The sequence below is a fragment of the Mobula birostris genome, chromosome 7, assembly GCF_030028105.1.
Source record: "Mobula birostris isolate sMobBir1 chromosome 7, sMobBir1.hap1, whole genome shotgun sequence".
Lineage (NCBI taxonomy): Eukaryota > Metazoa > Chordata > Chondrichthyes > Myliobatiformes > Myliobatidae > Mobula > Mobula birostris.
The window spans coordinates 8,169,192-8,183,264 of NC_092376.1; the positions used below are offsets into that span (position 1 = coordinate 8,169,192).

Sequence of the window (14,073 nt, forward strand, 5' to 3'; positions counted from 1 at the left end):
TAAAGAAGTTTTAGTGAATTACCTGGTTATTCAAAACTTTCTATTTATATGCCACTTTACTATGGAGGAAAACAAAGCTGTAAAAGATGATTTTTATTCCTTGCAAGGGTATTGTTTATTTGATTAATTTACTGTTAATTATGCTCACAAATAGAATGGGTGAAGATGTTGTTTATGGGAATCAGAAATGTTTTATAAGGTTGAGTGGACGCCCTTGTTCTGCACCCTCAGACAATTGTGACATTTTCTGATAGAGATTTATTAATCACAAGTATATGGAAGCATACAGTGAACTGCGCCATTTACATTAATAACTGATATACTCAAGATTGTGCTGGGGGCCGCCCGCAAGTGTCGCCACACATTCCAGCACCAACGGCGAAACAAACATCATTCCCATCCCTCCCTCCCACTCAACCTCTCACATCTGGATTGTCATTCATCCATGCTGTTACCAGTGACTCAAAAAGTAGAGGTTAACCAATTTACTAATCAGCATACGTGTTACTGCCTGCGAGGCTTGAATCTGTTGATGAAAATTGGCACCCATTCTGCTTGTTTTGGCCCACGGGATAACAGGATATTGTCTGCAAGTACTAAATATCACCGTTCTGCAAATGCAGGACAACAGTAAGATCGTGCTGATCTCGTATTAAAAATCAATTAAGACCATAAAACATTCATTCATTCATTATATGCCATGTTGTATGATGGGAGCCATTGTTGTTCTTGGCAAATTTTTCTACAGAAGGGGTTTACCATTGCCTTCCTCTGGGCAGTGTCTTTACAAGATGGTTCACCCCGGTCATTATCAGTACTTCAGAGATTGTCTGCCTGATGTCAGTGGTCACATAACCAGGACTTGTGATATGCACCGGCTGCTCGTAGACCATCCACCACCTGCTCCCATGGCTTCACATGACCTCATCCAGGGATGGGGGTGCGGGGCTAATACAATGTCCATATTCTTCTATTTTCTTCACATTCATGTGCCTATCTGAATATCTCTTAAAAGTCCCTAATGCTTCTGCTTCTACCATCACCCCAGGCAGTGGTGATTGGAGTAGAAGTTGGGTGGGGCAGTCAGAGGTAAGTTTTGTTACATAGAGAGTTGTGGCTGTTCGGAACACCCTGCCGGGGTGGTAGTAAAGGCAGATATATATTAAGGGACTCTTGGATAAACATGAATGTAAAAAAATGGAGAAGCTACAGTGCCGATAAAAAAAAAAATTCACCCTCCCCTTCGAAGTTTTTGTGTTTTGTTGTTTTCCAGCATTGAATCACAGTAGATTTAATGTAGACAAACGAGAAAATCTGCAGATGCTGGAAATCCAAGCCACACACACAAAATGCTGGAGGAACTCAGCTGACCTGGCAGCATCGATGAAAAAGAATACAGTCAACGTTTCAGGCCGCGACCCTTCCGCAGGACAATGGAGGGCTATGAATGGTGGCAGGGTAGTGTAGTGGTTAGCACAATGCTTTACAGTACCAGTGACTAGAGTACAATTCCTGCCACTGTCTGTTTTGAGTTTGTACATTCTCCCCATGACCGCATGAGTTTCTTCCGGGTACTCCGGTTTCCTCACATAGTTCACAGACGTACTGGTTGGTAGGTTAATTGGTCGATGACTTGTACTGTGTTTAAGCTAGGGTTAAATTGGGTGTTGCTGGGCAGCAGAGCTCAAAGGGCCAGAAGGGCCTATTCCGTGCAGTATTTCAATAAGTAAATAAATAAATCTTAGTGTCCATGAATCTTGCATTTTCCTCTGTGTATTCAATAATTGAGCATCTATATGAGACAGATGATTTTAGTGGTTCACAGCTTTCTAGGTGAAGTAATGTTTCCATGTTTCAGTCCAAAGTAATTGGTTCTTTATCCTGAGATGGTGGCCAGTGGCTCAAGACTGTCCAGCCAATGAAAGCCTTTATTTCTCAAGCCTTCGTTTTCCTTTCTTTTGGTATCATTTTTATGGTTGAGAAGATGGTGCCTAATCTTCATGTCTTTCTCAGTTCATTGTTTCCTTACACCTGTGTATGCATGTACTTGTGCACATGACTATTCACTCAATATTGAGTATATTAGAATTTGACTCAATGTAGTATGGCAGCACAATAGCATAGCAGTTAGCATAACGCTATTATAATACCAGCTGGACAATCAGCATCTGATGTCCACCGTTCTCTGTAAGAGGTCTGTACGTTCTCCTCATGACCATATTGGTTTCCTCCAGATCCTCCCACCTTCCAAAGATAGTTAGGGTTAGTGAATTGTGGGCATGCTATATTGGCACCTGAAGTGTGGCAGCATCTATGGCTACCCACAGCACAATCCTTGCTGATTTGATTTGACACAAACAATGCATTTCACTATATATTTTGATATATGTGTAACAAATAAAACTAATCACTGCAAGCAACAGACTGTAACTACCTCATTGGAGTTGAGCTTTCAAGCCGCCTATACGACCTGGCATTCTTGCCTTGGGAACTGAAGTCTTGAAGGTGCAGGGTGGTTTCACCGTGGTGTGTAAAGGCTGAATCAAGGCAATGGAGTCCGGCTCGGAGAGCGGGGAACAAGCCAATGTTTGGCCAATCCTGGAGTGAATTTGGAGGCAATTTGATTTGGCAGAACTGAGGTGTACAGAGGTGACGCGTCCAGCTGGCGGGTCCCAGGCACAGGCCTGGGCCTGAGAGCGAGGAAAGACCTGAGGTTTGATTGACTTAAGTGCTGAACTGATTGAGAAAAGTTGGGTACAGGCAAATTGAGGTGGTGGGGCACTGGCCCTAGAATGTATCGAAGTGGCTGGTTCCAGGTCTGAGAGTAAGTTCTGGACAATTTAAGCGCTGAGCTAGATTGTTCAGGCCAGTTCACATCACTGCTTCATGAGGTTTACTTGTTACTCCACAAAGTTTACTGAGCTCTGCACCAAACTGTGGCTGTGACCTGCAACTATCATAGTGTGAACTCACTTTTGTGAACCAGTTCTGAATGCTATTTGCTTATTTTTATTGTTTGCGTTTTTTTCCTTTTCTTTTTCTCTGCATGTTGGGTGTTCGACATTCTTATTTGTTTTCAAAGGGTTATATTGGATTTCTTTGTTTTGTGGCTGCCTGTGAGAAGACTAATCTCAAGATTGGATAAATTATACATACTTTGATAATAAATGTACTTTGACTAATCTCTGTCTTTATCTTTTTCTTTGAATTTGTTGAATTTGAGAGATTCCAAGCAAAGATCATGGAGTAGCAAGCTTTTCCAAATGTCCCTGTGGGTCAAACATAACTTGCTTGCTCCATCCACCATTTCTTCAACCCCCCCCCCCCACCCTCTGCCATCTCTTCTGAGACCCCTTACAGTTGAAGGTAGATTGATAAGAATGAGACGATGAAATGTCGTCAAGGTAGGTGGCATTTAGAAAGTCTAAGTTTGTAAAAGAATGATTGAAATTACAAGGTTGCCCAATTTGGATGCGTGTGTGTAAAAATAGACACATATGTTTGTTGGTTTTATCTGAATATGGCTTACATATTGCTCTTTATATACCACAGATGTCACTATTCAGAGCCAGGGTCCGAACAAAGCTTCTAATCCAGGCAGTTGTTTGTTCTATCATGTTTTGAATGGCGTCCAACACTCCACCCCTCTTCTTGTGTGGGAGAAATTTTCGAGCCATTGCTCACTTCTCATCTCTTTGTTCGGAGGGAATGCAATCACCGCTAATTGTACTCTTTTTGGTGTTCAGCATTCTTTGTCATCTTGTCGACTGATTTTTATATTTGTGCACGCTGGATTCAATAAAATAAAGTCCTTAGTAATTTAAAATAACGTCTGCACAGTCTTCCCTTTTATGAAACTAGTCACTCCCCCAGCGATAGGAATTAAACCAACTTCCTCCCCATTTTGCCCTAAAGTAAATCTTAAAAACCTTAAGCCACTCTTTGAAATGATGTGAAATACTATCGTAATCTTGGAGTTTTTTATGATTTCTTTCTTCAATTGTGAAATGAATGCGTTGATGCTGTTTATTCATGGAGACAAAACCATGGTATTGAATGGACTTGTATCATCCCTGTCCTGTGGAAGTATTACTTTTCACTGCTTTTTGTTTCCCACCTCATTGCTGTTTTTTGAAGCTGCTTGCGTTGGTGAGCTGATATACGCGTTCCCATCACCGAATCCTTCCGTAAAAGCTGCAAATCTCAGCTTTAAAATTACCTCATTGCCGTGCACTGTTAACTGGGGGCAAACTTTACACAGCCCTACCTCGGGTGAATTTAACCAGAGAAGTTCACCTAAAGGACAAAGGTCTCAAGTATTGAATAATATTAATGTGTTTTGTAAGTTAGTTATAGGCCATTATATAGAAATTAATTCTTGGCAATGATTATATTAGATTTAGATTTATTAGATTTAGTACAGCCTCAGAATAGAAGGACATCCCTTTAGAACAGAGATGAGGAGGAATTTCTTTAGCTAGATGATGATGAATCTGTGGAATTCGTTGTCACAAATGGCTGTGGAAGCCAAGTCATTGGGTATATTTAAAGCAGAGGTTGGTAGGTTCATGATTAGTCAAAGATTATGGAGCGAAAGCAAGAGAATGTCATTCAGGGTCTTGGACTACATACGCGTTTTCTTGCATAATGATACTTGTTTCTTTTTCTCACTATTTTGAACGTATGTTATGAAATTTGTCCCAGAGGAACGCTGTCTCTTTTGACTGTACCCATCTGCAGTTTGAATGATAATTGATTGGATTTGAGAGTGATAATATATTAGCCATGATGGAATGGTGGAGCTAACTCAATGGCTGAATTCTGCTCCTATATCTTATAGTCTTATAATTTGTACTTACTTGATTTAGATTGCATTATATTTATAGAAACATGGAAAACCTACAGCATAATACGAGCCTTCAGCCCACAAAGTTGTGCCGAGCATGTCCCTACTTTAGAAATTACTAGGCTACCCCATATTTTTCTAAGCTCCATGTACCTATCCAAAGGTCTCTTAAAAGACCCTATCGTATCCGCCATCACCACCGTTGCCGGCTGCCCATTCCACGCACTCACCACTCTCTGTGTAAAAAACTTACCCCACACATCTCCTCTATAACTACTCCCCAGCACCTTAAGCCTGTGTCCTCTTGTGGCAACCATTTCAGCCTTGGGAAAAAGCCTCTGACTATCCACATGATCAATGCCTTTCAGCATCTTATACACCTCTATCAGGTCATCTCTCATCCTCTGTCGCTCCCAAGGAGAAAAGGCCGAGCTCACTCAACTTGTTTTCATAAGGCATGCTCCCCAATCCAGACAACATCCTTGTAAATCTCCTCTGCACCCTTTCTATGGCTTCCACATCCTTCCTATAGTGGGACGACCAGAACTGAGCACGGTACTCCAAGTGGGGTCTGACCAGGGTCCTATATAGCTGCAACATTACCTCTCAGCTCCTAAATTCAATTCCACGATTGATAAAGACCAATACACTGTATGCCTTCTTAACCACAGATCAACCAGCGCAGCAGCTTTGAGTGTTCTATGGACTCGGACCCCAAGATCCCTCTTATCCTCCACACTGCCAAGAGCCTTACCATTAATACTATATTCTGCCATCATATTTAACCTACCAAAATGAACCACTTCACACTTATCTGGGTTGAACTCCATCTGCCACTTCTCAGCCCAGTTTTGCATTCTATCAATGTCCTGCTGTAACCTCTGACAGCCCTCCACACTATCCACAACACCCCCAACCTTTGTGTCATCAGCAAATTTACTAACCCATCCCTCCACTTCCTCATCCAGGTCATTTATAAAAATCATGAAGAGTAAGGGTCCCAGAACAGATCCCTGAGGTACACCACTGGTCATAGTCCTCCATGCTCCTCTATTTATTAATCACATATACATGTTTTACATCTGCAAGAGATTGTGACAGATTCAGATTCATTCCCTTCCCCTCCGCCCACCTTTTTATTCTGGCATCTTCCCTCTTGCTTCTCAGTCCTGAAAAAATGTCTCGGCCCGAAGCGTTAACTGTTTACTCCTTTCCATAGGTGCTGCCTGACCTGCTGAGTTTCTCCAGAATTTTGTGTGTATGTGTGTATTGCTTCAGATTCAGATTTTTCTAATCACGTGTGCATTGAAACATACAGTGAAATGTGTTGTTTGTGCTAACAACCAACACAATCTGAGAATATGCTGGTGGCAGCCCGCAAAGTGTCACTATACATTCCAGTACCAACATAGCATGCCCACTGTGTTTAGCAGAATGATATGCAGCCAACATACAAGCAACAACAGCAAACCAAATCCCTTTACCAACCCACACACACAGAATGAAAATACTGGAACACAAACTTTACCTTTATGTAAATTGTGATTAAGGTTTTGTTTTACCAGATTTCTCTACTTTTACCTTGAGTCTTGTTGATGATGCTATATTAACCCCTTTTGACGTGCACAGGAACTATGCTCATCTTGCAGTGGTTATGAGAACATCCCCACTGTTGTGAAGCAATCAGCCACTGCTTAAATAACTCTTGCATTGAAAAGCATCTTGAAATCAGATACAAAATCAAAGAACGATTAGGACTGGTGACGTAGTCAGAGGTACAGGTGGCACAGATAGATAGGGTCATAAAGAGAGTTCTTGGCATGTTGGCTTTCATATATCAACCTACTGAGTACAGGAGTTGAGATGTTGTATAAGACATGGTTGAGCCCGAATCTGAATTATTGTTTGCAGTTCTGGTCACCTAGCTACAGGAATGTTATCACTAAGATTTAAAGGGTGCGGAGAAAATTCACAAGGATGTTACTGGGACTTGAGGACATTGTAGATTGACTTTATTCCCTGGAGAATAGAAGTATGAGAGAAGATTTGATGGCAGTTATGAGGGTTGGACAGTGGAAGGACAGATAGAACTGCATTGGAACGGCAATGTCTAGAATGAACAAAAACATGGATGACTATTTGAGCTGCAGGTGTGTGAGGCAAGGCCTGAGGCTAATCTGTTTAGCTGGTGGAACACTGTCAATATCCACATCCAACACATCATTATCTGCAACTTCTGCCATCATCAATGGAACCCTACCATCAAACACATCTTTGCATTCTGACCCCCCACACTCTACTCCTTTTGCAGGGATTGCTCCACCTGTGTTTCCCTTCTCTATTTGTCCCTCCCCACTAACCTCCCTCCTGGCACTTGTCCCTGCAAGCTGCAGAGAGGTACACCTGCCCATTCACCTCCTCCCTCACTACCATTCAGGGCCCCAAACAGTCCTTCCAGGTGTAGCAACACTTCACCTGCAGATTTGTTGGGGTCATCTACTGTATCTGGTGCTCCTGTCCGTTGTACATCATTGAGACCCGATGTAGATTGGGGGACCGCTTCATCAAGCACATCTGCTCCATCTGCAAGAAGTGAGATTTCCCAGTGGCCAACTATTTGAATTCCTGTCCTCATTCCTGTTCTGACATGTCAGTCATTGGCCTCCTCTTCTACCACGATGAGGCCACTCTCAAATATGAGCAACATCTCATATGTCATCTAGGTAGCCTCCAACCTGATGGCATGAGCATCGATTTCTCCAACTTCCGGTAACGTTTCCCCCTCTCCTCTTCCTTCTTTTTCAATTCCCCACTCTGGCCTCTAACCTATTCTTCTCAGCTGCCTTTCACTTTCCTCTGGTGCTCCCCCTTCCCTTTCTCCCATGGTCTACTCATTCTCTAGCCTTTTTACCTTTACCATCTATCCCTTCCCAGTTTCCCCTTTCATCCCCCCTGCTCACCCACCTGGCTTCACCAATCACCTTTTAGCTTGTACTCCTTCCCCTTCCCCCACCTTTTTATTCTGGGATTCTCCCCCCCCACCTTCCTTTCCAGTCCTGATGAAGAGTCTCAGCCTGAAACATCTAATGTATATTCCTTTCCAGAGATGCTGCTGAGTTCCTCCAGCATTTTGTGTGTGTTGCCCGGTCACTCTTTGTCAGTTTTCTTTGGCACATTGGTAGTTTGTCAGTCTTTGTTTATGTGTAGTTTTTTTTACATAAATTCCTTTGTATTTCTTTATTTTCCTGTAAATGCCCTCAAAAAAAATCTCAATGTAAGATATAGTAACATATACATACGTTGATAATAAATTTACTTTGAACTTTGATGGAGAGGGTATTGGCTGAGATGGTTTTGAATAGTTGGCCCTGCAGTGCAACTTTGATGTAACAGTGTTGAACTGCATTAATGCTGTTATTTGCATGTAGAACTCTTGGCGGTACTATCTACAGTACTGTGCAAAATCTTAGGCACCCTAGTTATATATAGAGCTAGGTACTTTTGCACAGTGCTATTTGTCAACGTGGAGCAGGGAGCAAGTTTGGGAATGGCGAGGGTAGAGCACCGTGGGAGGAGTGTGGGACAGGTGGCAGAAAAGCTGTGCAAGGGACTGGGGTGGCACAGGTACAGACAGACCCAGCCCTGAGATACCAAGTGTAAGGGGGTTTCGTCTTTTATGTTACTGTGTAGGCTAATTAAAATGGCTTCTTTGTTATGTTATACTTGGGAATGCTTCTTTGTTATGTTAAACGCTGAGAAAGTTCTTGCGCTGGCAGTTTGTTTTGGATTATCTACTGATAAGAGGACAAGTGAACCAATTGGGTTAGTTGTTATGCCTGTAGGGTGTCTGTAAGAGATTGTATGCGCGGGGTTTTGGGGGGAGAAGGCGGGAGAGAGAGACAGAGGATGGACCAGGTGCTGTGAGTCCGCTGATGGGGTCGGAACCTGAGGAGGGCGTTCGGTGAGGAGAGGAGACGGAGACGGACTCGTGTGGAGCGTCTGGTCGACCACCATTGTTGGTCCCAGGTGGCCGGTTGAGGTGGTCCGAGGGGTCGCAGGGTGAAGAAGAAGGGTCCTGAGCTCCAACTGTTTGTGCACAAAGTGATTGAACTTTGATAAGTGTGGCGCCTTTTATTTTCCTTTTATATTTTATTCTCTATTAATTATATGGTTGCAGTAATATCTATAAACTGTAAATCATTTAATCGTATCTGGTGTATTGTCTGTAATTTGGGCGAGGTGGGGTACATCACACAGCATCCACACAAACTTATTACCCGGTTTGGCGGGGCCAAGGGCTGTTTCCATAGACGACAGCAAGCCAAGCGACCCTGAGGGTGGCCAGGGGGGCTACACAAGCAAGATCATTTGATTCCAAACAATTGGTTTATTGATCATTACAAAATGACTCTCTGGTGCTTCCTGCTCCCTCCCCTCTCCCTTCCCATTCTCCCAACCACCACTTTATGGATATACAATCAATCTATATAAGCTATCTTACATGTTTTTATTTATTGTGTTTTTATTATTATTGTGTTCCTTATCTTATTGTTTTATTGTGCTGAATCATATCCAGAGTAACAATTATTTTGTTCTCATTTCGACTTGTGTACTGGAAATGACATTAAGCAATCTTTTTTTTAGATTAGATTATGAGGACACTCAGTCCTCGTTTATTGTCATTTAGAAATGCATGCATTAAGAAATGATACAATGTTCCTCCAGTATGATATCACAGAAACACAAGACAGACCAAGATTAAAACTGACAAAAACCACATAATTATAACATATAGTTACAACAGTGCAAAGCAATACTGTAATTTGATAAAGAACAGACCATGGGCACGGTTAAAAAAAAGTGTCAAAGTCCCGATAGCCCCATCATCTCACACAGACGGTAGAAGGAAGAAAACTCTCCCTGCCATGAACCTCCAGCGCCGCAAACTTGCTGATGCAGCACCCTGGAAGCACCCGACCACAGCCGACTCTGAGTCCATCCGAAAACTTGGGGCCTCCGACCAGCCCTCTGACACCGAATACTGTACACCATCTCTGCTGAGCGCTTCGCCCCGGCCGCCAAGCAACAGGCAAAGCCAAGGACTCGGGGCCCTCCCCTCCGGAGATTTCGGATCACACAGTAGCAGCGGCAGCGAAACAGGCATTTCAGAAGTTTCACCAGATGTTCCTCCGTGCTTCTCACATCCATCTCCATCAAATCAGGATTGTGCACGGCCCCTACTTAACAAATAACAGGATATTCATTCCGGAGTGGCCGCTGCGCGCTGCGTCGCGTCGCCATCTTCTCTTCCAAGAAGATAATCTTGAATCTTGAATTTGTTTCAGATTTCCAGAATCTACTGTTTCCCTTTACCTAATGTTTTTCATGTTTTAAAGAAACAATGTTGTGTAGGTTTTAGGATTTAAAATGAACGGCTTTCAGCATTTATGAAAGCATCACTCTGTGGGTGGGGTCCAGTTTGCTATTTTTTGAGTAGATGGCTGTTAAAGATTCTATGATCATGAATTTCTCCAGGTTGTCATGGCCATATACCTGCCTTAGTTAACTCTGTCAACAAAAAAATTAGTCACTCATCTCCTAGCAACTTATTGATGGCAAAAGACATTTTTCCCCAATACTCAAGACAATCTTGAGGATAATTCATTGCATGAAGCATTTTGGCACGTTTCTATGCAGGTGTACTTTCCATAAGTAGAAGTGTTATATCCATTCCAAAGATTATTAAATCCTTTAATTTTCATACCTTGATGGACTAAGTGCTCCAGATAAGTGAACAAGCATTCTTATCATTTCCAGTTAACAAGACTGCATAAAGCCAAGGACCAATTTTCTGTGCACCTCAATGGCCACTTTATTAGGCATAGGAACGGAACTTGGGCTGGGGGTCTTCTGCTGCTGCAGCCCATCCAGTTCAAGGTTCAATGTGTTGTGCGTTCAAAGATGCTCTTCTGCACACGATTGTTGAAACACATAGTTATATGAGTTATTTGTCGTCATCCTGTCTGCTTGAACCAGTCTGGCTATCCTCCTGTGACTTCTTTCATTAACAAGACATTTTCATGCACAGAAACTGCTGCTCAATTTTTTTGTTTTTGTTTTTTGCACCATTCTCTGTAAAGTCTAGAGAGTTTTGTGCATGAAAATCCTAGAAGATCAGTAGTTTCTGAGATACTTAGACCACCCCATCTGGGTATCCAACAATCATTTCACGGTCAAAGTCACTTATATCACATTTCTTCCCCATTCTGATATTTGGGTTTGAACAAGAACTGAACTTCTTGACTATGTCTGCATGTTTCTTTGCATTAAGTTGCTGTCACAGGATTGGCTGATTAGATATTTGCATTTATGAGCAGATGTACAGGTACATCTAATAAAATGGCCACTGGATGTCTGGGTGTGTGTGTTAAAAAATCAAATCAATTTATTCGAGCTCTGTGCAAAATCATAAATGTTTTTGTTTTTTGCCTTATTTCATTTTGCCATTTAAGATTTTGTTTAAAAAATAGCTTTATTTATCACATGGACATTGAAACATACAGTGAAATGGGTTATTTACATAAAAAAATATCAGCAAGGATCATGCTGGGGCCACACTTCTGGCACCAACGTAACACGCCCGCAGCTTACTAACCCTAACCTATGCATCTTTGGGATGTGGGGTGAAGCTGGAGCACCCAGAGGAAGCTCATGCAGTCACGGGGAGAATGCACAAAATCCTTACAGGCAGCAGCGGGAATCGAAACCTGATCAGTGATTGCTGGTGCCGTAAAGCGATTGCACAAGCAATTACAATATCGTGCTACCCCTTCATAATTCAGTATATTGTGGATTGAAAAATGAATTATTTTTTAAATTTGTTGCTCAGTTACAAATATTGGTACTCTGCTTGGCTGGGGGTGGGAAATATTTCTGTTAATTATAATGACTTTTTAGTTGTATTCTTTTGCATGTAATTTATAATTTCCAAACTGAACTCAAATTTTCCTTGTGAAAGGGTAGCACCATGCTTGGCAACTAGCAATGGACAGCTGACAGCACTAAAGCACTCAAGGAGCTAATCCTCAAATGATCAGTCAGTTGTGCATGGCTATTTGATCCTCCGTTTGATTTTTTTTTTCAGTAAATGATTTTAACTTAGGCCTTCGCAACAATGGCAGTAGTATATATATTCAGTGGCCACTTTATTAGGTACACTTTACACCTGCTCGTTAATGCCAATATCTAATCAGCCAATTACGTGGCAGCTACTCAATGCATAAAAACATGCAGTTGTTGTTCAGACCAAACATCAGAATGGGGAAGAAATGTGATCTAAGTGACTTTGACCATGGAATGATTGTTGATGCCAGACAGGGTGGTTTGAGTATCTCAGAAACTGCTGATCTCCTGGGATTTTCACAGACCACTGTCTTTAGAGTTTACAGAGAATTGTGCGAAGTATAAAACAAAATTCCTGTGAGCGGTAGTTCAATGGGCAGAATACCTTTTTAGTAAGAGAATGGCCAGTCTGGTACAACGTCAAATTACATTTATTGTCAAAGTATGTATGCAATTCATCTTCCCGCAGACAGCCATGAAACAAAGAAAACCATGGAAACCATACAAAGAAAAAGATCAAACACCCAATGCGCAAAAAGAAATACAGATCACACAAACAGCAAAAAGACGAGAGAAAAATACAGAATAAAAAAAACATCAAACCACAAAGACATCAAAACAGTCCAGGAATATTCAGTTCTGTCAACCTGACAGGAAAGCGACAGTAACTCAGATAACCACACATTACAACGGTGGTGTGCAGGAAAGCATCTCTGAACACACAACACATCAAATCTTGAAGTGGGCTACAGCACCAGAAGGTTATGAACGTACACTCAATGGCCATTTCATTAGGTATCGCCTGTATCTAATAACATGGCCTCTGAGTGTCATTATACAGCACATCATATGGGATTAGACATCCCAGAGGCTTTCAAGGGTATGTCGTCAAGCAGGATTTACTCAAAACTACCCAGAGCCAGGCTCGCCTCTCATGGAATGCCTGTAGTCATGCTGGTCTTTTGCAGGGACATAGCTGCCAATGTTATTATTTTTATTACTTTATGGCTTTATTACTTAGAGGTTTTTATTATATATTATGTTGTGGGCATGTTATTTTGGCACTGGAAGCATGACAACACTTATGGGTTGCCCCCAGTATCAAGCAATATGACACGTTTCACTGTATGTTTCAATGTTTTGATGTATGTGTGACAAATAAAGCTAATCTTTATAAGATCCAGCATGGAATAGGCCCTCTGGCCCAAAGAGCCGGTGTCACCCAATTCTACCATTGAGTTGGTCAATAAACCAACTCACCTGTTCGTCACTGGAATGTGAGAGAAGACTGGAACACCATAGGAACCCTAGTCAGCCACAGGGAGAATGTATAAACTCTTTAAAGCCAGTGGCAGGAATTGAACCCGGGGTCAATGGCACTGTAATGGCATTATGCTAATTGTTACACTACTGTGCCACCCCGTGTTACTATTCTGCAGGCCTCTCCTCTGTGGCCATTTTTTGAGGTGCTCCAATTCCCACTGAGTTAGACCATAAGACAATAAGATTTAGGAATAGAATATAGCCCATCCAGTCTTCTCCACCATTCAGTCATGGCTGATCCTTTTCTCCCCTCCTCAACCCCATTCCCCGGCCTTCTTCCCATAACCTTTGTTGCCGTGTCCAATCAAGAACTTATCAATCTCTGCCTAAGTACACCCACCAACCTAACCTCCACAGCTGCCTGTGGAAACAAATTCCACAAATTCAACACCTTCTTGTTAAAGAAATTTCTCTGCATCTCTGTTTTAAATGGGCGCTCCTCAATCCTGAGGCCTAGACTCTCTCTCAGTCCTGAGGCCTAGCCCCTCAACCCTCTTGCCCTAGACTCCCCCACCATGGGAAACATCCTTTCCACATCTATTCTATGTAGGCCTTTCAACATTTGAAAGGTTTCAATGAGATCTTCCCTCATCCTTCTAAATGCCAGCGAGTACAGACCAGAGCCATCAAATGTTCCTCGTATGATAACCTTTTCATTTCCAGAATCATTGTGAACCTCCTCTGGACCCTCTCCAATGCCAGCACATCTTTTCCAAAATGAGGCACCCAAAACTGTTCACATTACTCAAGGTGAGTCCTCACCAGTGCCTCATAAAGCCTCA

General features: G+C 42.2%; 1 protein-coding gene across 2 annotated transcripts in view; it reads left to right on the forward strand.

Annotated features, from left to right (window-relative positions):
* Nucleotides 1-14,073, forward strand: part of uvrag (UV radiation resistance associated gene) — a 438,674-nt gene that overhangs the window by 376,802 nt on the left and 47,799 nt on the right. Inside the window, exon 14 of one of the 2 annotated variants that reach the window (XM_072262587.1) lies at nt 3,553-3,631. The exons of the other annotated variant lie outside the window; for it this stretch is intronic. Coding sequence (XP_072118688.1) covers nt 3,553-3,624 — 72 coding nt within the window. The 3' untranslated portion in view covers nt 3,625-3,631. Of the gene's footprint in view, nt 1-3,552; nt 3,632-14,073 lie in introns of those variants that run through there. 2 annotated transcript variants of the gene reach the window in all.